Here is a 24176-nt window from a genome sequence, read left to right on the forward strand (position 1 = left end):
GCTTAAGAATGGCTGCAAACAATAGCATGCACATTGTACAGAGGAATAGCAGAAACCTCAGTACCAATCGAACCCTCTTTAAACAATGGCTCCTGACTTTACCCTCGCAGCCCCATGTGATTTTCATTGAGGAATTGCATGCTCTTAAATTAAAGGTATTCCGGGCAACCGTATCCATGACAGCAATTGTGCTCCATTAGTGAGCACTTATATTCGTCGGGATCTCTAATTTAAGGCCATCAACGTCCCCTCCCTTTTTGAACGTCATCTCACGGTGTTTACACTGTACCCTGATCACTCATCTCGCCCTTTGTCCATTCCCGATTTTTATAATCTATTCAAAATTGTATCAAGGCTCGGACTTCTTGAGAGGTGAGGACTTTAATGCGCCGCACATTATCTAGTGCTACCCATGCACCTGCCGACTTGGCTGCAAGCTCAACAACACATTAAACGGAGGATCAAATAACTGTTTATAATATCCCAATTTCCATTATTCCGGAAGGTTACAGAAAACACCTATTCACCATGCCAGACCTCACAGTGGATCCGGGACTACGAGATGTCACCTGGCAGGTGACAGATGAAAAGCAGCTCAGCAAACATTACGATATTCAAATAGCTGTATCTGTTTGCATAAACATAAAAGTTCCCATACAAACTCTCGCACTATTCGCGGCACCTTTCATACTACTGGTGGTCTTCAGAGCTGGACAAAAGCACTCAAGCAGGCCCAGAAACAAGCCATGCAGGAGAGTTCCACTTCAGTCCCGCAGATAATCCGGACCCTTGTTTGCATCTGGAAGAGGTGGAAACAATCAACTCTTGCGCACCCTTCGCACTCAGCCCAACAGTGTTCGCCTGTTTGAGCGTGTCATCGAATTGACACGACAGGTTAAAGAACAGTGAGTTACACTTGCCACGAATCACTGGAACAAAATTTGTAACACTCAATGGCATGCTAAATCAAAAAAGAATCTAGCACCTACTCGCAGAATTCGTCGGGCCTTGACTGGCTCCTGTTCCCACTCTCGAGAAGCGCCATTCGCTACTAGGCGCGATGGCTTAACAACCCAACTCCGCGATCTCTATATTCCCCCTGCTATACCCAGCCTTTATCCTCCGTACACTGGTGCTTCTAATGTTTTTCAGTGAGCCATATACCCTCTGGGATGTGGACTGGGAGCTTGAACAGCTAAAGCGGAAGTTAGCCCCAAGTGATGACCAGATTACGTATTCACTCATCCGAACCCTTTCCGACAAGCACAAAGAACATTTTCTGAGCGTTATAAACTCACACTGGGAAGAAAGCACCCTTCCAGCATCTTGAAAACAATCACTTATAACTCTACTGCCAAAGCCAAGCAAAAATATTGCACTTCAACATTTCTGCCCAGTTTCTCTAACATCATGGCCGGGAAAGACCATGGAATGTTGGTGCTCAATCAGCTCGAGGCTAATCTTGAATTCATAGAATTCTTCCGCCTCAACAAAATGGCTTCCGGAAAGATCTATCTACTCATGACCTCCTTCTCCTCCTCACGTATGAATTCGACCCTCTGCCATCTTCTCAGATCCAAGCCATAGTAATAACCTCGCCCACGATCATTCTTGCCTCTACTGGCTATGGTCTAAGGACAAACGGTTACCTCATTGCATTTCTCCGCAACCGCAAGGCCAAGTTCTATCATCTCCGATCCTTTCCCCCTCATACGTGGTACTCCTCAGTGTCTTTTCTGTCACCCACCCTTTTTAACCTTGGAATGGCTCCCCTATTCTAGCGTCTATCCCTAACTTAAAACATACGTTCTGTGCAGACGACCTTATTCTTTGGTGCACTTCTGTGTCTCCTGGAGCAGTAGAGGGGACCCTACAACACGGTGTCAATGCAGTCACTTATTAGTTGACAAAGTTTCTCGTCCCTGAAAAGAAATGAATTGCTGCTGATTGCAAAAACTCTCTATCAAGGCCAACACAGCCATTTAATCAATCTCACAATGGCAGGCCACCCTATCCCTTGCGTATCGTCCTGCCGAATCCTTGGGCTTTATATCCATGAGTCAGCTTATCCGGCCAATGTTTCTACAGCCGTTAAAGTTTGCATTCAGTTTACGCATCTAGTTTGCAGCATTGTCAATAAGCATATGTCGGGCTATGTGAGGGTCAAGTCAGGCAGCTTGTCCACGCATTAACACTGGACAAAATTCTCAATTCCATACTTTACTCTAACCTGTCACCGAAGACATCAGATTGAAGTTGCGCTTCATACATTATTCAATGTTACCCTTAATTTCGCTGTGCATACATCCACTGAGTGCCTATACTCTACGGGGCTGTTCTTTCTTCTGGGAGACCTCATACAGCAACATCGAGACCGGTAAATGGCAAGTCTAGCACAAAACAAGAACAATGGATACTTCAACAAGTTGCACTTACACCTATTGACCTCCCTATCTTCACTCCTCCTAGCCCGCTCCTAGGTAACCTCAGAGTAACCCCCATTCCAAAATATGTTGCACCCGGAACTAACCCAGCAGACATTGCTCTCGCGTTTCCAATCATTTTCATCCTACTGGTTCCAAGATCATCTACACAGATGAATCACGAACTAATGTCGGAGCAGCTGCATACACAAGAGCTGCTGTGAGGTAGTGACACGCATACCATCGGTGCTTATATATATAGATCCTCCTCCTACAGCACCTCTCGAGACCCTACCAATATTCGCCGATATTGAAGCCCTCTCAAGATCACCACCAAACTCTTCATAATATACCATATACATTGATTGAATACAGCATGATTGCATTCCTGAAGAACTACAGGATGAACTACACAAAGCTCTTATCAACTGCATCCCCACACTGTAATGATGAGGTGGATTCCTGGTCACTCCAGGCATTGAAGTAGTGCATCGCCTCGCCCGCAAACTTCAGCACGAGTGCCTGAGATTCCCTGGCTTTATCCACCCACGTGGGACGCTACTGTCCACTGCAAAAAAAAATCAATCTTCTCTATGACAACATTGGGGAAACTCTTCATACACTTCCTTTTCCGGATAAATCCGGCAATACCACACAAATACGCATTTTTCGATGCATACATCTAATTACACTTCCTACTCCTAACCGATTGTTTCTATACCGCATCAGACATTTTCCCGCATGCCCAAACTGTCCTGAACCTTATGCAAAAACTTACAACCCTGTATGTTTTCCTGCCCTGTTGCAATTCAGTCACCTCACTTTCCACACCCTCCTCCCCCAATGTGAAAGGCTTGGTTAGCCTATGACAAGCTGAAAGACCAGTTGGTCTTGGTGACCTTGGCCCAGGACATCCTTGGCGCTTAAAGTTGTTTCTTCCTCCTCCTCCTCCTCAGTACATTGGGTATAAGCACGAACAGGATGCCAGCTAAATGCCTTTACCATTTCTAAATCCATTGTGAGCGAATTCGAGTATCTGTCCATGGCTGCATTTTTAAGTTCAGCACTTGCATTGCCAGCCTTATAGATACCAGCCTGCTTATAACATGTTATCTTAACCGGCGTGTAGGATTTTATGTTCATATCCTCTCTCCTTTTCTGTTATAAATCAAATTCATTTTACTCTGCCTTCAGCTTTCTGGAATTTTCTTGTTCGTTGAGATTGTTATTTAATGTGTTTGACGTTTTCTTGTTTCTTGGAGCTTAATTGTAAATTCGTCTATCACTATCGATATGAATTTAGGAGTACGTACTTGTTGTCGCCTTTTTTCAGTTTAAGTTTGGTTTGGTTTGGTTTACGGAGTTTAGCGTCCCAAAGCAACTCGCTCTATGAGAAACTGTAGTGGAGGGCCCCGTAAATTTCGTCCAAGTGGAGTTTTTTTACATGCACTGACATCACACAGCACAAGGACACATATGGATTTTCGCTTCAATGGAAAAGCGTCCGCCATTGTTTTTCTAGTTTATATTGATCAGTTCTATAATCTACTTTTTATCCTGTATTCCAGTGTGACTCCTTCGTTTAGGGAGATTATGTACAATATATTCGCTTCCAATAATTTAAATGACTCAGCTGATGTAATGTATAGTTCACAGCATCATCTCCCTCTGAACAGCTAGGCGAATTTTGAGTCCCTTGGCATTTTGAGTCCATTGCTGCTTTCTACATGTGATTCCTTTTACCTAGCCCGACCATATGGTTCCAGAATTTTTTCGGTCCGCCTTAATTTTAGTCGGATCACAGATTTTAGCCATCCAGCGATCGGTGGACTACTTGATTTTATGTTAGATGAGGTCTGGTCTGTACCTCCAGTTTCTTTCGTCGACAAGTTTCCCATAAATGGTCTATTTCCTCCTGAGATAACTGCGCCTTTGCCTCTCGATGTTCTCTTGAAGCTGCCCGTCGCTGTTTGATGAATTCTCGGATTTCCTTATTTCTTCAGCTTCCTGGCGTACCCCAGCGGTTTTGCTGCTTTTACTTATTTTGGTGCTTTTGAAAGTTCTAGCCAATTATAATCACTATTCCATAGGGCGTTTCTTCGCTGCTTTATCAATGACTGCTGCCATTAGTGCTATTTGGTGGTCGCGCTTCCTTTTTGCCTTTCTACATTTCTCTTTTGGTCAGGACCCCCACCTGCAGACTCAAATGTTTATGATCACTTCTCTTCGTCTACTTACATTTTTGCCAGCTCCCAGCTAGTATATTCAATGGTCGTCTGCCTGTTCTCTAATTCCACGTGGTTCGCCCTTGACATTTAGTTTCTTTATTTACTTTATAACTAGGTTGTGTCACTCACAGAAGTTTAGCATTAACCTCCCGTCAAACTAGCTATGACACCGGACTTAGCAGTCATAGCCACTGATCCCCTCTGTAGTACACACATAAATGAAGGTATTAAGAATACAATTAACTGAAAAATTCAAAATAAAAATGAAGGCACTGGTAGGAATTGAAACACATAGAGATTGCAGAAACTAGATCTTTGCACAGTACCATTGTACAGAGCATTTGTTAAGTACCTTAATTCTTAAAACTTTCAGGACATCTGACTCATCTCCGGCATGATCGCTACATTCGATTCAAACTAGCTTGAATTTATTTAATTTAATTAAGCAGCCTCAGTATGTCAATTTAAAAACTATACACTGCTTGCTCAAAAAAATTTACATACATGAATTGCAAATCCACGAGATGACCAGGAGAGTGAGCGATAAGCTGCAGTTTCAAAATACGGCCAGGTATGCCTCTGCAACTCTGTCACACAGGATCTCGCTCTACGGAGCGTTTGACATATGACCGAGCGGCCGTGCTCTGGTGCAGCTAGGAACAGCGACCGCCGAGCGCGCGCCCTTGACGATGGGCCTCGCAGCGCAACCACAACCAGCACGCCCGCGGCAGTGCGCTCTGGGGGGACGTGTTCCGGGCCACTCTCGCGGCCGCTCGCTCTGGGAAAGTGTCTTGTTTTTCACCGAACCCGCGATAATAACAACGGGCCGCCGCTACAGATCAACTCTGCGACGACGGCAAGGTCTATGTACCATGACTACGATGCCTCATCGATGAAGAAAGTCGTGAGAAATTCCTTTTGGCTCGTCAGGCTGTCGGTTAATTGAGCATTGTTTTTGCATTTATTTAAACCTTGATCTCGGTCAGTATTTTACTGATTTTACGGTGTGTTCTGTGTAACTCGATCTTGCACCTGGTTTGTTATTTTTAAAGTCTTCTTTTCTCGCAGTATTTTGTTCATTATCGTTTTTCCATCGTCATTTATCGAGTCGATCGTCTTTTATCACTATCAAGCGTGTCGTAGTATTTGCGTGTGTGTGTGTGTGTGTGCGTGTGTGCGTGCGTGTGTGTGTGTGTGTGGGTGTGTGTGTGCGTGTGTGTGTGTGTGTGGGTGTGTGTGTGTGTGTGTGTGTGTGTGTGTGTGTGTGTGTGTGTGTGTGTGTGTGTGTGTGTGTGTGTGTGTGTGTGTGTGTGTGTGTGTGTGTGTGTGTGTGTGTGTGTGTGTGTGTGTGTGTGTGTGTGAGTGTGTGTGTGTGTGTGTGTGTGTGTAGACGTGCGTGCGATTATTGTGCAGTGAATTTGGAAGTAACTGTTTATAAATATCCAAATGTTTGTCGACGAAAATAAACTCAAAATATATTAGACGCGTTCGCAGCTAGGTGATCACATAAGCGCCGCCGTCGCCTTCTACTGATTTAAATGGGTTTAGGCTTTAGAAATGCAACAACAGTGCCGCTGCGACGGTTGTGGAACATTCCCAGTTACAGTGGCTTTACAAGACGTAAACTACCGCTCGGCGCAAGTGGCTGCATAAAACAACGTGGTGCATACGAAAAATGAAACCAAAAGTAAAATTGTGGCCTCTCGCCGATTCGAGTCAAAGTTGGCCAAAGTGAAAGTCGGTGGTGGTCGTTCTTGTAGCTCGTTTGTTATCTTGTGGCGAGTCGACCGCAATGTCTGTACCGCAATGCCAATGGATGTAACTTGCCATTAGCAGCAAAGCTAGGGTGGAACTGGAGTCTGTAATGGAATGGCAAGACCTTATACCACTTCTGCTCCATCTTACCATTTGCATCTGCCGGCAAGTACTGTGTGGAGTGGTGGACTGGTTGACCATATTATTGCTTCGTTATTATGCTGAGTGCTATCCTCGCTTGTTTCCCTTTTCTTTATCGCGTTTTTTGAATGGTGATGTATGGTATTCATGGCGGTGATACCAATATCTTGTGGGAAACTGTTTTACATCACTTGAGCCGTTGTTCACGTGCGTTACACGTTATAACATTTACTGAGCCACGGTCGAATGCTTTGCAGGCGGCTTGTGTAGTGCCGGCTTCGTTGATTGCTACCCCTGTTGTCATACATCCTGCTTACAGAAGTACCGTCTTTGCCAAAAGTAACCAGGCTGCCCCGAAGGCTGTCGGAGCAAGCAAGCGGCCGTGTGGCAGCGTGGCGCTCGCTGCGGCTTATCCATGGGCTTATCGGTGCTCGTCAGCTCCGAGGGTACAACAGCTGACGTAACTTTGCACCCTCACTCTCGCCCGTTTGATGGTAAAAACTAGGCGCGTATGATGTGCCGCCTACGGTTTCACGAGTGCGAAGCCTGGTTGTGCCCAGCGAGGGCGCTCAGTATAGCCACAGGGCTATTCGCTCTTTTCGGCAACGGCGGAAAACAGAAAAGCAGGTGATAGTAGACATGGTGAGCGCTTGTTCGTTTCTAGGAAGAATATGTGCTAGGTTTGCCGGACAGTGTTGCCCTGAAATAAGGGTTCCGCGAACGAGAAAGTAATCATGTGCATCTAATGGCTAAGCGTGAGGAAGGTTTCATTACAGTTCGTTACTTAAACCAAAACTTATCTACAAGCAAATGCAATTTGTTGGAATCAATCATTGCACTTATATATGCACAGCCTCCTCAAGGGGCTAACACAAGTTTGCGAGCCTAAAAGATAGATAAGGTGGCTTATAGGGTTCACAAGCATTCCCATATCTTTTTGTACCGGAGTTACAGTCCTTAAAGTGGCAGTACGCAAGGCACCTCGGAGAAAGCATAATAAAATTTCGAAGCGCATTATCATTTTTTTAATGTACAGGTGCATCAAACACGCAGGAAAGCGCAATTGTGCTGGCGCCTTTCAACAGCGGATTACAGAGCACAAACAAGTATAATTATATAGCGAGAAACACGAATTCTAATATCTGCTCCAGGGCAGTTGCCGAGAAGAGCGAATAGCCCTGTGGCTACACTGAGCGCCCTCGCTGGGTACAACCATGCAGGCTTCGCACGCATGAAACCACAGCCTGCACATCACACGTGCCTAGTTTTTATCGTCCAACGGGCGAGAGTGAGGGTGCAAATTTACGTCAGCTGCTGTACCCTCGGAGCTGACGAGCACCGATAAGCCACATAGAGCACAACGCTGCCACACGGTCGCGCGCTTGCTCCGGCAGCATTCGGAGCAGCCTGGTTACTTTTGGCAAAGACGGTACATAGGTACCGCAGATTCGAACCATCGGCGCGAAATATAGCTAGAAGTAGAGAACAGTGTGGAGTATGCTTGGCCTGCACTCTTAGCTACATCACGAATTACAGTTCGTATCACTCAAGAGAAAGGCAAACGATATTTGTGCCTTGCCTAGCGCGCTCACACAGTGCAGAAACTTTTGAGGGCAGTGAAGAGTGGCGGAAGAAATCACAGCAATCTATGGGAAGTGAAATGATTGGTGTAAAGTTTAGAGACTCAAAAACTGTGTTGATTAGGGAACAAAGGCGTGTAATGATGTTCTGGCTGAAATTGAAATGAACTATTTGGAATGCCACTAAGTTTGATAAAAAGGCAGCTGATAATTTTTTAGGGTACTAGAGCAGGTTTCAAGAGTAGTCAATGTATGTGCCGGTGCTCTATACAGACTCAACTGAGTGGGCAAATGAGATGGGAAAGTTTCCAGGGATAAGGTGGTAGAAACTGGCAGAAGTTAGGATTGGAAGTTAATGGAAGAGATCTGTGCGATGTTGTAGTCGCAGCAGGGCAGGTGATCATAGTTATCAATGCCTATTGGCTTCCAAGATAACTGCTATCTTTCCCATCTTACATCAACTTTGTAAATATTTTCCTCGTTTATGTACTGCAACGACTAAAAATTGTATGTAAACAAAAAGCCTAAGGGAGAACTCGCAAAAATTGCATTGTAGCACTTTCTCATAACAGCATCTGGTGCAGAAATATATGGTGCAGCCTCTTTATCTGCAGGCTCTCAGTTGGGTCCTTTCAGTGTCCTGCACGTACGTAAAAGTTGCTAAACCTGTGACCATAGCAAATGTACTAAGTGCCATGTACTGCTTCATAGCTCGGTGGTGCAGTGAAATTAAAAAAGGCCTCCCATGGAACTGATATCGTGTTAAAGGTTTAAAGGAGAGGGATAATTTTGGGTATCAACATGCATCCAAATGACATGCTTTTCAACGAAATAGCATCCCGAACAGACTCTTTTGCTCAAAAATGCTGTAGCTATGTGGCATTGTGATAATTAAGATTAGGGGCCAAGTTCTCATTAACACAGTATATAAAATGATTAAAAATAACATAGACCCCTGTGGCTACCTTTTCTTGAAATCACCTTCCATTGTGGCACAGTGGTTGAGGCGCTTGACTGCTATGCCCAGTGATGCGGGATCGAATCCCAACTACGGCGGTCGTTTTCCAAGCAAAAAGCAAGGCACCCGAGTGGTGTGCAAGATGAATGCACATTAAAGAACCCTAAGGGGTTGACATTTCCGGAGACCTCCCCCGTACAGCATCTCTCGTAGCCTCATTCGCTTTTGGACGTTAAAACCCTCAAACTTAAACCTTTTCTGGGTATCAAAGGAGCCTACGACAGTTTACTTCAAGAAAACTGTGGGACATTCTGGACTCTTGAGGTGCAGAAGGTGGAGTAACAAATCCTTCAAAGATGTTTGAAGGATGCTTATAAAGGTAAAAGGTGCTTATACAATGGGAAAAAAGGTGTCAGCCTCTAGAGGTGAGGCGGGAGCTTAGGCAAGTGTTTTCTCTGTTAGCTTTGTTGTTCAGGCTATACCTGCAAGGATTAGAGCCTAAACTTGAGAGGAGTAGACTCGGCTTGAACCTTTCCTCCTTCGAGCAAAGAGAATGTATCTAGCAGGCATTACCCGGTCTGATCTTCACGAAAAATATAAGTACTGATGGCTGAAAACAGAGAAGATTTGCACAGGTTGAGGGATATTTATGGTATAGGAGACAGATTCAGTCTAAGTTACGAAGAAAAAATTGGCAGTCTTGATTTTTCATGATAACGAGAACAGTGTGTATAGGATACCGGAGGCCACACTGGAGGTAGTGGATAACTACAAGTATACTTTAGGGCCTGGATAAATATTGGAAGTAAATATCTAACGGATCACGATGGAACATGAAAAAAGGTAACGGCTAAAGGTAGCAGGAACGGAGCAGTCATGAAAAATCCGGTACTGTGGAATTACGACAGGTAAGAAGTTGTACAAGGGATCTGGAAAGGGTTGATGGTTTCTAGTCTGTCTTTTGCCAGTACAGACCTACGTATGAGATCAGAGGTCAGAGCAATGTTGGAAATTAGGCAGCACAAGGTAGGTAGGCTCAGGGGGCACAAGATGACATCGGACGGTCTTCATTTGAGGGCAGGGAAGCTAGCAGCAAGGATAGAATTTGGACAGTGGTTGAGAGCAATGGGGAGAAAGCGGTGGCTAGGAATGTCTTCAGCTACCTCTACATGAGGAATGACACAAAATGGAGAAAGTAAACAAGAAAATTAGCAAACATATATTTGGACAGCAGTAGGGGGACCAGCCAGGAATTATCGGTAACGAGAAACGTTCAAGAAACAGGGAGGGCTCAGCGAAAAATTCGGATGCAGCCTAAATCAGCATGATAATTCTAGGGACAGCACATTGTTCAAGGCTAGGACTGGAATACTATGGACTAAGACGTACCAAGTCACATACCAAGAGATAGGCTTTGCTGTGCGTTGCGTGAGGACATGGAAAGGAAACGGCTGAACACGACTTCTTATTAAAAGCTCCTCCATAGAGTAATGAGAGGGGACACTTGTGCCCTTTTACAGCCGAGCTCAACGTTCCACGACTCTGCCATATAGCATCGCACATAAAAAAAAATGTTTTGGTTTAAGGACTGTGGAAGACAAATAGACAACTGACTGGTAGAAATAACCAAGTGAAGGTTATTTGGTTGCTAAACGTAAGGCAATAAGTGTAAAATGTATTAGTATACACAGGTAGGTGGCATGCTCCGCTGCTGCCAATTTTAGCCTTATCTATTTAGTTCCCTAGCAGCGGTTACGGAATTTTTCGAGTTCCAGTGACTTTACAAGATGCAAATGGCGACTCAGCACCAGCAAGCACTTGCATGAAACTGCATGATGCATGTGAAAAAATAAGACCGAGAGTGAAATTGCTGCCTTCAAGATTCGCTGTAAAATTGCGACTGGCCATTCTAGGATGTTCTAGTGGGTGGAAGGGGCAGCCTGCAGCCACAACATTCATGAGTTAGCACTGAAAATTTGTGGCAAGAAGTGTTTTTTCCAGCTCCTGCCAAATCTTTTGTGCAGTCAAATTGTTCCTGTGGTTTCTTGCAAAGACAAAATGTTACTCACCGGCCTTGAGCCATTATGTGCCCTTTTTACCCCTTCTTTGCCTTTCCTTTTCGCTGCCTCTCTTAGTGAAAATGGCTGCAGCCCTACTACAAAGTTGGTTTCTGCTTTTCAATTTTCCGTATGTTGAAAGCACCTATCTCTGTCTCATTTTGCAGCCACCGGAATTCGTGTTGACTGAAGAAAGAGTGCAAGCGTCTGCCGGAAGAACCTTCTAACGAAACTTTTGCCAAACTACGCAGATCCTCAGCTGTACATGCTCGTATCCTTGTAAACCCAGATAACTCATTACCAGGTAGCTGTGTGCAAAATGAGGTGTGTCACAACCCCTCTGGTTTTGCACCCAACAGGCAGCCAGATTTCAGCAGCTTCAGCACCAAACAGTTTAAAAGATGCCATTCCTGGCATTGTGAGGGAGCACAATGGAAAAAACATGTTAGAAACCTTGTCGCGTCTTAATCACAGTCATAGTTCACTTTCTGTTCTGTTTGAATTTCTTGAGACTTTGTGTTCCTCGGTTCGCATGCTTAACCGAGAAAGTGGTGGCATCTGTGGACCGAAAATGTGTGTCACTGCCCTGGTGCAAAAAGACTTATGAGTTGGCCCACTTCAACGTTGTGCACTTCTACTTTATATCACGCTTCAAGGGCAACTCGTAAAATAGGTGGTGTCTAATGACGGTTTTGATGCTGAAACATGGAGTCCAACGAAAGGGATTGTACATGAAGTAAATACAATGCAGAGAGGTATAGAAAAGACAATGTAGGAGATAGGAAGTGAGCAGAATGTGTCAGGTAAATAATTTGTGAGGCTAGTTTAGCAATCTTTTTCGAGGATCCAGCGAGCATGAATTGGGATGTATTGCCAATTAAACAGTAAATGAAATAAAGAAAAATGCGAATTAATGACATTGTAGAGGAAATCAAGAAGAAATGGGCAGGGCATGTAGTACAAAGAGAGGATAACCAACGGTCGAAAAAGGTAACAAATTGGATACCAAGGGAAGGAAAGCGTAGCAGGGGCGGCAGAAAACCAGGTGGGTGGATGAGGTTAAACAGTTTGCAGGGGTCAAGTGAACGCAGCTACCAATGGACTGAGTTAATTGGTGTAATATGGGAGAGGCCTTCGCCCTGCTATGAATTTAGTCCGTCTGATGATGATGAGAGTTTGCCCACTTATGCACCATAAAATCAAGCATGCGCACACATGCACAGTACTCTTGCTGTTTTTTATGTTTTTCTAGGAATTTGGCTAATTTGCCTATGTTGTTTCCACTTACAGGCATCAACCGGAATTGACTGAACAACTGATACAACTTGACCAGTAGACATCGTTTTGATATGATTCATGTCAACCTACACAGCTGATGGCCTTTATGTGTGCAGAGTTATATCCATTCTTTTATGTCTTAAGGGTAGCCAGAAAAGTGGAACTGGGATAGAACAAGCATTGTAAAAAGTTACTATTTAGAGCATTGTGTTTGAGTATAAATAAGAATCTTGCTTGACGCTTAGCAGTTGTATCGGAAAGCACAATATTGGTAGTGTTTTCTTCATATTATGTAGCAATTATCTGCCTCAAGGAAAAGGAATGAGTGGTGTGGTGTAATGTCCTTTGTGCATATGCGTTGACACAAGAAACGCATTAGCACTGTTGATTGTGGCATTGTTTCCTTGTTCTGACACTCCTTTGCTCAGCTTTATTTTGCTGGCCATTACTGATGAGCCAAGGGGTGAATCGTTTGAGAAGAAAATTTTAATACAACATCTCCCAACCTTTACTGACTGAAATAGCTTTATTCTCCAAGCATGAGAAACTGCATGTTCACTGATCTTAGTTCCGGGGGGTTTATGCTCACCGAGCTGCAAATTTTATGCTTCAAATAGTTACTTAACCAACCCTCCCCCACCTACCCCCCTCTGATTTACCTAATAGAATAAATACAACATAGTCTCCTGACAACTTTTTTTATTACGCTCAAAGGGAGCTTGAGAAAAGTGAGGGTTTTAAAGGTGAGGGGTCCTTAAGATGGTGATGGTGGCACTTACTGGCACAACATTCCTAGCATGCAAGGAAAGGTACATTAGATGCGTATTAATGGCAGCATAGTGTGTAACTGATATTTATTGCAGTTACTGATATCTAAAGTTTTTTTTATTGCAAAAGCAATACTGTAACAGCCAAAGCGAGGCCTCGGGTGGCCACAGGTACGCCTCTTCATGGCGTAGCTACTGTTTCCCCATAAAAAAATCAACCTGCCATGACATTTGAATTCACATTACCCCTATGCCACGGGCAGGAGCTGCCAACTCTGGTTGCTTTTTTCATATGGGGAGGGTGATATCAGAATCAGCCTAACAGAGCTGTTTGCATTCTCGTTACCCCTATGAGGCGCAGGCACGTCCATACGGCTTGGTTGAGGCGTGACTTTATATGTGGGCTGGTAGCTTACGCTCTCGCATCATACCCTTAAAGGATGAGCTTGTGTGTCCCCAATAACCTAGCACCTTACACTGATGGGGCGTGATAGGGGAATAATGTAGCGGGCAAAAGAAGCTTCCACCGTTGCTTTCGCAATTCAACTAGGGTTAACCAGAGCTAAACCAGAACTAACTTTTTTTTTTCACAGAGTTTGCTCTTAAAGCATTGTGCCCGAGGTGAACGGTTGTTCCATAAGATATAAGCCAAGTGTTCTTAAAATTGAGTAATGGCTAGTGTGAGAGATGCTGCATGTGACATCATGACTTGCTCTACAGGAATGCTAGTGTACAAACATTTATTGTGTTTTGAACTGTACAAGAAAAGTCATTTTTTAAGCCCTTCACTGGAGGCTCTAATGGAAAAGCATACAAATAAATTTGTAGATATGCTGCGCCATGTGTACAGTATTCACGATGTTATGTCTTGTGGTATAGTGCTTGCACTCTTTTTAAATGTATTGCATTGATCCTTTGGCACTGTGACAGACATTTTTTTTTTCTGATTTATTTGTTTTTTTATTGCACCTGATGCTTTCTGGCAACAGCTACCCTACGAAAAAAGTTTCTTTGCCTATTCTTACTGTGCTGCCCAATATGCATAAGCGTGTTTTGAAAACCTGTAGTGGTTGGCTATTGTTGATAGAATGCCAGCGTCAGTGTGCATTTTCTTGTTGATGTGTAATGGCAGAGGAAGTGCAAAAGGAACAGCCTAGCCCATGGCAACCTGGCTTTATCATGTGCTTCTCCCTGTCATAAAAATGAAGGTGCTACTAGTCACAGGCCTAGTAAGATGTGTCTCAATTTTTGAGGGTGCTCAAAACGTTTCTCATCATTTGTCCTCATTTCAACGTGGCATCCAGTTGACCCCCATTACTGCTGCACCACTTTCTGAAGGTGGTCGTGCAAAAGCACGAGAGGGCATGGCACTGTGCTTGGGACGGCCACAGTTCACGTCACATTACCTCGGGCTGCAATGTCCTTTTCTATTATGCTGTTACCTGTGCACTCAGTATCTGGTTCTTTCTACTTGCATGGGAGGAATTGATATCCTTTCATTGTGTGCATAGAGTTGCTGACTCCCTCAAGGTCTCTCAAAAGAATTGTAGCTTTGGGTATTTAACTGGCACCCTGAATTCTTACATTCCATTTGCAAGCATTGGTTCATGTATGAGGACATTTTACTAAATGAAATCTGGAAGTGTTGACTTGAGGTTTTTTTTTCAGCTTCTGTCAGCAAACTGAAAACTTTTATCTTAGAATATGATGTGTTCGTCAAAACTAAAGACAGTAATATAGACTCTAAATGATTTTCGAATGTTTTTTTGCTTTCTTCTGGACCTGTTGAAAAATAGCTTTCATAAGTTGTTGTGGAGCTCCACTGCTAATTACAGCTAGCTGCCCCTAATTATTTTTTAAGTGTGCACAGGCTTGATAGAGTCTCTGTCATGGAGCCATTAATCATCCATATGCACAGATCGAGGCTATGACTTTTTTTAATAAATTCTAACAGGTACTCAGTTTTGTTCATACCAATGGCTTTCCTCAAGCTCACCCTCACAACACCCAGAATAGGAAATGTGATACAGAGCGTAAATATGAGGACATTTTTCTATTTCACTCATGTAATTATTTGAGTATTAAGTATACTGGAAGTAACTGTCTTCTTAGAAAAGTACTCTCAATGCATGAGCTTTAGAAGATAAATTCTTTCAAAAAGTAACAGTGTTGACAAAACTGCATAAAGCTTGTATGGCCATAATGCTACATTCACAAGTGATAGGAGTATTTTATGCTCTAGATTATTGTATTCATCATGGTTATTTTGCAAATTTGTGGTCCTTGGAGATGCAAAAACTATCTAAAGACAATTTAGTTATGCTGGTGTCATTTTTTGACGGATCGCTCTTGTTAAATATTTCTGCCTTGAAGAAACATGACTATAAAATCTTGGTAGCTCACAAATATTTATGTGATAATAATGCCTTGGCCTTAAATGGTTTAATCTACATGCACTAATTAGGTGTGTAAAAAGTTCAGACAGAATGGTGATATTTTGCTTCAGTCTAAGTTCTTTTAATAAGGTATGAAATTGAACTTTGTTGCAGCAAAAGCTGGCTTTTGGCTAATTGGCTTAAGTTTCTTGTAAACATTGTACCCTGTTCTGTCATGCTTGTGTTTTTTGCACTGTTTACAAAAATGAAAACAAGTTTTGCTTCAAACTAGCTGCCAGAGCTATTGAGATTTATTTTCACATTCATTATCTTTTTTTGCTCTATACCATGTGAACTACAGTTTTGGTTCTCTCCTCTTGAAAGTACTCTGCGCATTTCATTGCAGGCCCAGTTACCACAGTCTTCAAGTACACCACATTTCCAGGACAAGACTCGCCAGATCAAGAGCACTCTATCCCTTGCATGGAAGTATCTTCCCCTACAAGCTCGTGTCATGGTGAACCCACAGACGAAATGCTGCACAAATGCAGCTACTGCAATTTGAGTTTCAACTTCAAGAGCCAACTCGTTTACCACGTCCGTAAGCACACAGGCGAGCGCCCTTTCCGCTGTGACTACTGTGGCAGCCAGTTCGGAGACAAGCGCAACCTGAAGGTGCACATCAATACTCACACGGGTGAGCGCCCATACCATTGTGAGCACTGCAGCAGTAAATTTGCCGCAAAGGCAAGCCTGCTGAACCACCAAAGGATTCACACGGGTGAACGGCCATATTGTTGCACCTACTGTCAAAAGAGCTTTGCACAGAAGACTACCCTGCAGCATCACATACGTACCCACACTGGCGAGAAACCTTATCAGTGCCAGTTGTGTCCCATGGCCTTTACGGCAAGCTGTGTTCTTACAAGACATACGCGATCCCACAAGGGTGAAAAGCCATTTCAGTGTGACTTGTGCCCAAAGGTGTTCTCAAGGATGCACGGTTTAAAAAAGCACAAAAAGAAAGAACATGAAGGGACATGTGGTATCCATGATGTCCGGCCATGATCAACATTTTGCTAGCTGTCCTGTATTTTGCAAGCTAGGAACCTGCCAAGTATCTATAGCAAGTGTAGGGTAGAGTAAGGTGAGAGAAAAATATTGATACACAGTATGAAAGAGCACTGAACATGGGTTGAGGGTGAGCCTCAGTTCTCAAGCCGAGCCAATGTTCCAACAAGCTGACTTGTCTTCATCTCAGCTTCCTTCCGAACTGAGGCTCCCCCTCAACCCTTTTTCATTGCTCTTTCATATAGCAAGTGTAGCTCCTAACCTTTGTCAAAAGTGTGTTTGGTTTGTAGGCTTTCTTTTCATTGATGCTAACTTGTCTAAATAGGCATTTAGATGATATCAGCTATCGCAGCACTGCTAAGTGATTTCTCAACGAGATGCTGGAACCTTTTGAGCTCTCAAACTTGCATAACTTTAAATCTTATAACATTCGCTGGTAGCATAACTTTCTTTAATAAAATACTTCAGACAGTGACATGGCCTGCATTATTTATTACTGGTGCTATTTCAGAACCTGCCTCCCTTGAGAGTTTCGGTAAAACTAAAGAGGGCGTTGCCATTTCATTTTTTATTTTTAGTTCATTAGATTTTCCGGCATTTTAGATAAATGCTGGAAATATCAGCTCTTTTGCTTTCACAGAAGAGAAAAAAACCTGCTTCTTGATGGTTTTTAGTAATTGTTCTCAAAGAGTATTAGTTGGAGCAGTCGAAGTGAAAATATGTCTCACCTTGAAGATATTTCTTGCTTAATTTCGGGGCTTTACGAGTAGCCTGTCGTTTTAAATAATTTAACGAAGTCTTAATTGTTCAAGTGCGTGCGTCGCCATTTCTCCAATCTTACGTGACGGCCCCGATGAATTCGTACTGGAACGTAATTCATGAAACTGGGAAAGGTCTTTCAGAAACCGAACACTTAGAAAGTCTTGAACCGTGGCATGCGATAATCCTGTCTGCTCGGATGTTGGGAGAGACCGAGTAAGTGCTAATAACATTCTCGACAAATTCTGTTCTGCCACGTCTTGTAAAGATGCAAGCCTGAAAGACCCAATGCTTTGTTTGTGCAGCAGGTGCCGTTAATATGTACATCGAGTGCTGAACTGCCATCACCCTCCGAGTTATCAACCCTATCTCCTCCAATAAGATAAACCATGTTATTGCCGCGTGATTTCTTCCACTGCGGTGAAACCTATGGGCCCTACTTTTGACGAGACCTGCCTTGTACAGAAACAGCAAGACCAAAAGAGCCAAAAAGCTGCATATGACTGAAGGAAGCATTTTGGAGATCACCTGTAGCCTTAGAGGCATCTCACTACAAAGCCACTATTGACTGCGCGACAGAAATTGTATGCTCTCCCTGGCAAAAAGAATACGCAACCTCATCATCCTCTGAGCCACGAGGACGTCCCCCTACTATCACTGGCAAATCGAGACTGCATAAACCCATCAGACCAATTTCTGGCTTCGAAAAGCTCAGGAACAGCCAGCTAAGCTCTGTCAGACCATGGTCACGCCTGGTTCATCCCACCACTGCCAACAGTTAGATGTGGCTCGAGGTCTCATCAGTAGCGTTGGCCTTGCGGCTCAGTGGAAGGCATCGGCAGTTCTGGCAAAGATGAGGCATCGACTAACGAAAACAACGTTTACTACAGCATCGCGTAGGAATGAGCAGAAAAGCAGGCCTGGAGAGAAAACTGACACGCTCACAAAGCAGGTTACTTGGCGTCGTCTTTGCGTAGTCTCTCTCGCAGTGGAAACAGCCGCTGCTTTTTATACGCTTGGCAATTCAGATGGAAAGGGAGAATTCATGTCAGAGCATGCTCTGCTAACTAGCCATTCAGTCATGGCGACGCTGAAAAACCTCCTCAACCTCCTGTTAACGGGCGAGGGCGACGCTCTCTCTCTCGAGCTCCGGGCTTGGCCAGCGTTTGCACACGCATGCGCACACATGACAACACGTGTTGATTGAACACTTCGGAGCATGTCCGCGGGAGGAAGCGTTGGGTGGCCGATTGCATGGCGCTGAAATGGCTGAAATGCTCGCTGCTTTTGCATTACGTTGAGACCGCGTTGGCTGTCGTACATGACGGTAACGAATCGTAATATAGCTTCTACCACTGGGCAAGCCGAGCCCGCCACTTGTGTTTTCTACACTAACAAAAGCCTGGCAAAACTCAGTAGAAGAAAGTACCGCACTTGCCAAACCTTGCAGCCAAGAATCCAACACAGTCGTTCCGCTGCAGGCAACCACTTCCCATATGCCCTTCCTTACCTTTCTCTTACACTTCTCCCGATTCCACACCAGTTATCCCATATGAGAATTATATGCGCCCACATAAATTATTGGATTGACCCACTAATCTGGTATCCTACAGAAATATTCCCGCCATTCGCCAAGCATTCGAATTCATGTGTACAGTCTTTAGTAATCTCTTGGAGGATGACGAACACAGGGAATTCTTAACTCATTGTCTCAAACAGCCCTGTCCATATACATCCACTGAAGCAGCTGCTGCATCCTCTTCCGTCCCCCCCCGAGAAGTGTGCTAATGTAGCCTAAGAATGGCTGCAAACAATAACATGCACATTGTACAGAGGAATAGCAGAAACCTCAGTACCAATCGAACCCTCTTTAAACAATGGCTCCTGACTTTACCCTTGCAGCCCCATGTGATTTTCATTGAGGAAATGCATGCTCTTAAATTAAAGGTATTCCGGGCAACCGTGTCCTTGACAGCAATTGTGCTCCATTAGCGAGCACTTATATTCGTCCGGATCTCTAATTTGAAGCCATCAATGTCCCCTCCCTTTTTGAACGTCATCTCACGGTTTACTCATTACTGATTACTCATCTCGCCCTTTGTCCATTCCCAATTTTTATAATCTATAGAGTATGTACTTTTCAAGCCGCTCATGCACTTTACTTCAAAATTGTATCAAGGCTCGGACTTCTTGATAGCTGAGGACTTTAATGCGCCGCACGTTACCTGGGGTAACCCACGCACCTGCTGACTTGGCCGCATGCTCAACGACACATTAAACAGGATCAAATAACTGTTTATAATATCCCAATTTCCACTACTCGGGAAGGTTACCTCAGACCTCACAGTGGATCGGGGACTGCTAGACGTCACCTGGCAGGTGACGGATGAAAAACAGCTCAGCGAACATTACGTTATTCAAATAGCTGTATCCGTTCGCGTAAACGTAAATGTTCCCATACAAACTCTCGCACTATTCGCGACACCTTTCATACTATTGGTAGTCTTTAGAGCTGGACAAAAGCACTCAAGCAGGTCCAGAAACAAGCCATGCAGGGGAGTTCCGCTTCAGTCCTGCAGATAATCTGGACCTTTGTCTGCATCTGGAAGAGGCGGAAACAATCAACTCTTGCGCACGTACCCTTCGCTTTCAGCCCAACAGTGTTCGCCTGTTTGAGCGTGTCATCAAATTGATGCGACAGGTTAAAGAACATTGTGTTACACTTGCCACGAGTCAATGGAACAAAATTTGTGACACTCAATGGCACGCTAAATCAAAAAAGAATTTAGCACTTACTCGGAGAACTCTATCGTCAGGCCTTGACTGGCTCCTGTTCCCACTCTCGAGAAGCGCCATTCGCTACTAGGCACGGATGGCTTAACAACCCAACTCCGCGATCTCAATATTCCTCCTGCTGTACCTAGCCTTTATCCTCCGTACACTTGTGCTTCTAATGTAGAACTCGGTGAGCCATATACCCCCTGGGATGGGGACTGGGAGCTTGAACAGCTAAAGCGGAAGTCAGCCCCAAGTGACAACCAGATTACGTATTCACTCATTTCAAACTTTTCAGACAAGAACAAAGAACATTTTCTGAGCGTTTTAAACTCGCACTGGAAAGAAAGCAACCTTCCAGCATCTTGAAAACAATCATAACTTTACTGCCAAAGCCAAGCAAAAATGTTGCCCTTCAACATTTCTGCCCAGTTTCTCTAACATCATGGCTGGGAAAGACCATGGAGCGATGGTGCTTAATTGGCAAGAGGCTGATCTTGAATTCATAAAATTCTTCCACCTCAACAAAATGGCTCCCAGAAAGATCTATCTACTCATGGCCTCTTTCTCCTCTTTTCATACGAATTTGACCCTCTGCCATCTTCCCAGATCCAAGCCATAGTAATAACCTTGCCAACGATCATTCTTGCCTCTTCTGGCTATGGTCCAAGGACCAACGGTTACCTCATTGCATTTCTCCGTGACCTCAAAGCCAAGTTCTGTCATCTCCGATCCTTTCCCCTCATATGTGGTACTCCTCAGAGCACTTTTCTGTCACCCACCCTTTTTAACCTTGGAATGGCTCCCCTATTCTAGCGTCTATCCCAAACCTAAAACACGTTCTGTGCAGACGACCTAACTCTTTGGTGCACTTCTCGGTCTCCTGGAGCAGTAGAGGGGACCCTACAACAAGGTGTCGATGCAGTCACTTGTTAGCTTGACAAAGTTTCTCGCCCCTGAAAAGAAATGAATTGCTGCTGATTGCAAAACTCGCTATCAAGGCCAACATAGCCGTCTAATCAATCTCACAATGGCAGGCCACCCTATCCGTCGCGTATCGTCCTGCCGAATCCTTGGGCTTTATATTCATGAGTCAGCTTATCCGGCCAATGTTTCTACAACCGTTAAAGTTTGCATTCAGTTTACGCATCTAGTTTGCAGCATTGTCAATAAGCATATGTCGGGCTATGTGAGGGTCAAGTCAGGCAGCTTGTCCATGCATTAACACTGGGCAAAATTCTCAATTCCATACTTTACTCTAACCTGTCGCCGAAGACATCAGGTTGAAGTTGCGCTTCATACATTATTCAATGTTACCCTTAATTTCCCTGTACATACGTCCACTGAGCACATATACTTTACGGGGCTATTCTTGCCCCTAGGAGACCTCATAGAGCAACATCGAGACCGGCAAATGGCAAGTCTTTCTAGCACAAAACAAGAACACTGGATACTTCAGCAAGTTGCACTTAAACCTATCGGCCTCCATATCTTCACTCCTCCTTGCTCGCTTCTAGGTAACCTCCGAGTAACCCCCATTCCAAAATATGTTGCACCCAGAACTAACCCAGGCTGACGTTGCTCTCACGTTTCCAATCATTTTCATCCTACTGGTTCCAAGATCATCTACACAGATGAATCACGAACTAATGTCGGAGCAGCTCCATGCACAAGAGCTGCAGTGAGGTAGTGACACGCATACCATTGGTTCTAATATATACAGATCCTCCTCCTACAGCACCTCTCGAGACCCTACCAATAGTCGCCAGTATTAAAGACCTCTCAATATCACCACCAAACTCTTCAGGATATACCATATACACTGATTGTATACAGCATGATCGCATTCCTGAAGAACTACAGGATGAACTACACAAAGCTCTTATCAACTGCATCCCCACACTGTAATGCTGAGGTGGATTCCTGGTTACTCTGGAATCCCAGGCATTGAGGTAGTGCGTCGCCTCGCCCGCAAACTTCAGCACGAGTGCCTGGGATTCCCTGGCTTTATCCACCCACGTGGGACGCTACTGTCCACTGCAAAAAAAAATCAATGTTCACTATGACAACATTAGGGAAACTCTTCATACACTTCCTTTTCCAGATAAATCCGGCAATACCACACAAATATGCATTCTTCGATGCATACACCTAAATACACTCCTTACTCCTAACCGAGTGTTTCTATACCGCATCAGACACTCTCCCGCATGCCCAAACTGTCCTGAACCTTATGCAAAAACTTACAACCCTGTATGTTTTCCTACCCTGTTGCAATTTAGTCACCTCACTTTCCACACCCTCCTCCCCCAATGTGACGGGCTTGGTTATTTTTCACCTGGGCAGTTGGTCTTGGTGACCCTGGCCCAGGGCATCCTCGGCGCTTAAAGTTGTTTCTACCTCCTCCTCCTCCTCCTCCTCTTTACATTGGGTATAAGCACGAACAGGATGCCAGCTAAGTGCCTATACCATTTCTAAATCCATTGTGAGCGAATTTGAGTATCTGCCCATGGCTGCATTTTTAAGTTCAGCACTTGCATTGCCAGCCTGCTTATAACATGTTATCTTAACCGGCGTGTAGAATTTTATGTTCATATCCTCTCTCCTTTTCTGTTATAAATCAAATTCATTTTACTCTGCCTTCAGCTTTCTGGAATTTTCTTGTTCGTTGAGATTGTTTTTAATGCGTTTGACGTTTCCTTGTTTCTTGGAGCTTAATTGTAAATTTGTCTATCATTATCGATATGAATTTAGGAGTACATACTTGTTCTTGCCTTTTTTCAGTTTAAGTTTGGTTTGGTTTGGTTTACGGAGTTTAGCGTCCTAAAGTAACTCGCTTTATGAGGAACTCTGTAGTGGAGGGCTTCGGAAATTTCGTCCAACTGGAGTTTTTTTACATGCACTGACATCACACAGCACAAGGGCACATATAGATTTTCGCTTCGATAGAAAAGCGTCCGCCATTGTTTTTCTTGTTTATATTGATCAGTTCTAATCCACTTTCTATCCTGCATTCCAGTGTGACTCCTTCGTTTAGGGAGATTATGTACAATATATTCGCTTCCAATAATTTAAATGACTCAGCTGACGTAATGTATAGTTCACAGCATCATCTCCCTCTGAACAGCTAGGTGCATTTTGAGTCCATTGCTGCTTTCTACATGTGATTCCTTTTACCTGGCCAGATCATATGGTTCCAGAATTTTTTCGGTCCGTCTTAATTTTAGTCTGATCACAGATTTCAGCCATCCAGCGATCGATGGACTACTTGATTTTATGTTAGACAAGGTCTGGCCTGTACCTCCAGTTTCTTTCGTCAATAAGTTTCCCATGAATGGTCTATTTCCTCCTGAGATAACGGCGCCTTTGCCTCTCGATGTTCTCTTGAAGCTGCCCGTCGCTGTTCGATGGCTTCTCTGATTTCCTTATTTCTTCAGCTTCCTGGCGTACCCCAGCAGTTTGCTGCTTTTACTTATTCTGGTGCTTTTGAAAATTCTAGTCAATTATAATCACTCTTCCATAGGGCGTTTCTTTGCTGCTTTCTCAATGACTGCTGTTATTAGTGCTATTTGGTAGTCGCGCTTCCTTTTTGCCTTTCTACATTTTTCTTTTATTCAGGACCCCCACCTGCAGACTCAAATGTTTATGATCACTTCTCTTCGTCTACTTACATTTTTGCCAGCTCCCAGCAAGTATATTCAGTGGGCGTCTGCCTGTTCTGTAATTCCACGTGGTTTGCCCTTGAAATTTAGTTTCTCTGTTTACTATATAACTAGGCGTATAAATTCACATACATGAATTGCAAATCCAGGAGATGACAAGGAGAGTGAGCGATAAGCAGTTTCAAAATACACCCAGATTCGTCTCTGCAACTCTGTCACAAGCTGCCACATATAGAACGGAAGTTACAGGATTTCCCCGCTCTAACAAGCGTGCTTCGACATGACCGAGCGGCCGTGGTCCAGTGCAGCTAGGGACAGCGACCGGCGAGCGCGCGCCCTTGACGATG

General features: G+C 44.1%; 1 protein-coding gene across 1 annotated transcript in view; it reads left to right on the forward strand.

Moving 5' to 3' along the window:
* Positions 1-24176, forward strand: part of LOC146182444 (uncharacterized) — a 49050-nt gene that overhangs the window by 13371 nt on the left and 11503 nt on the right. The window contains exon 2 of the mRNA XM_084575954.1: positions 15947-16628. Within this exon, the coding sequence (XP_084432080.1) occupies positions 15947-16628 (682 nt within the window). The remainder of the gene's footprint in view (positions 1-15946; positions 16629-24176) is intronic.

This window comes from Amblyomma maculatum, chromosome 8 (assembly GCF_055883805.1).
Source record: "Amblyomma maculatum isolate TAMU_Amacu chromosome 8, ASM5588380v1, whole genome shotgun sequence".
In the NCBI taxonomy this organism is placed as follows: Eukaryota; Metazoa; Arthropoda; class Arachnida; order Ixodida; family Ixodidae; genus Amblyomma; species Amblyomma maculatum.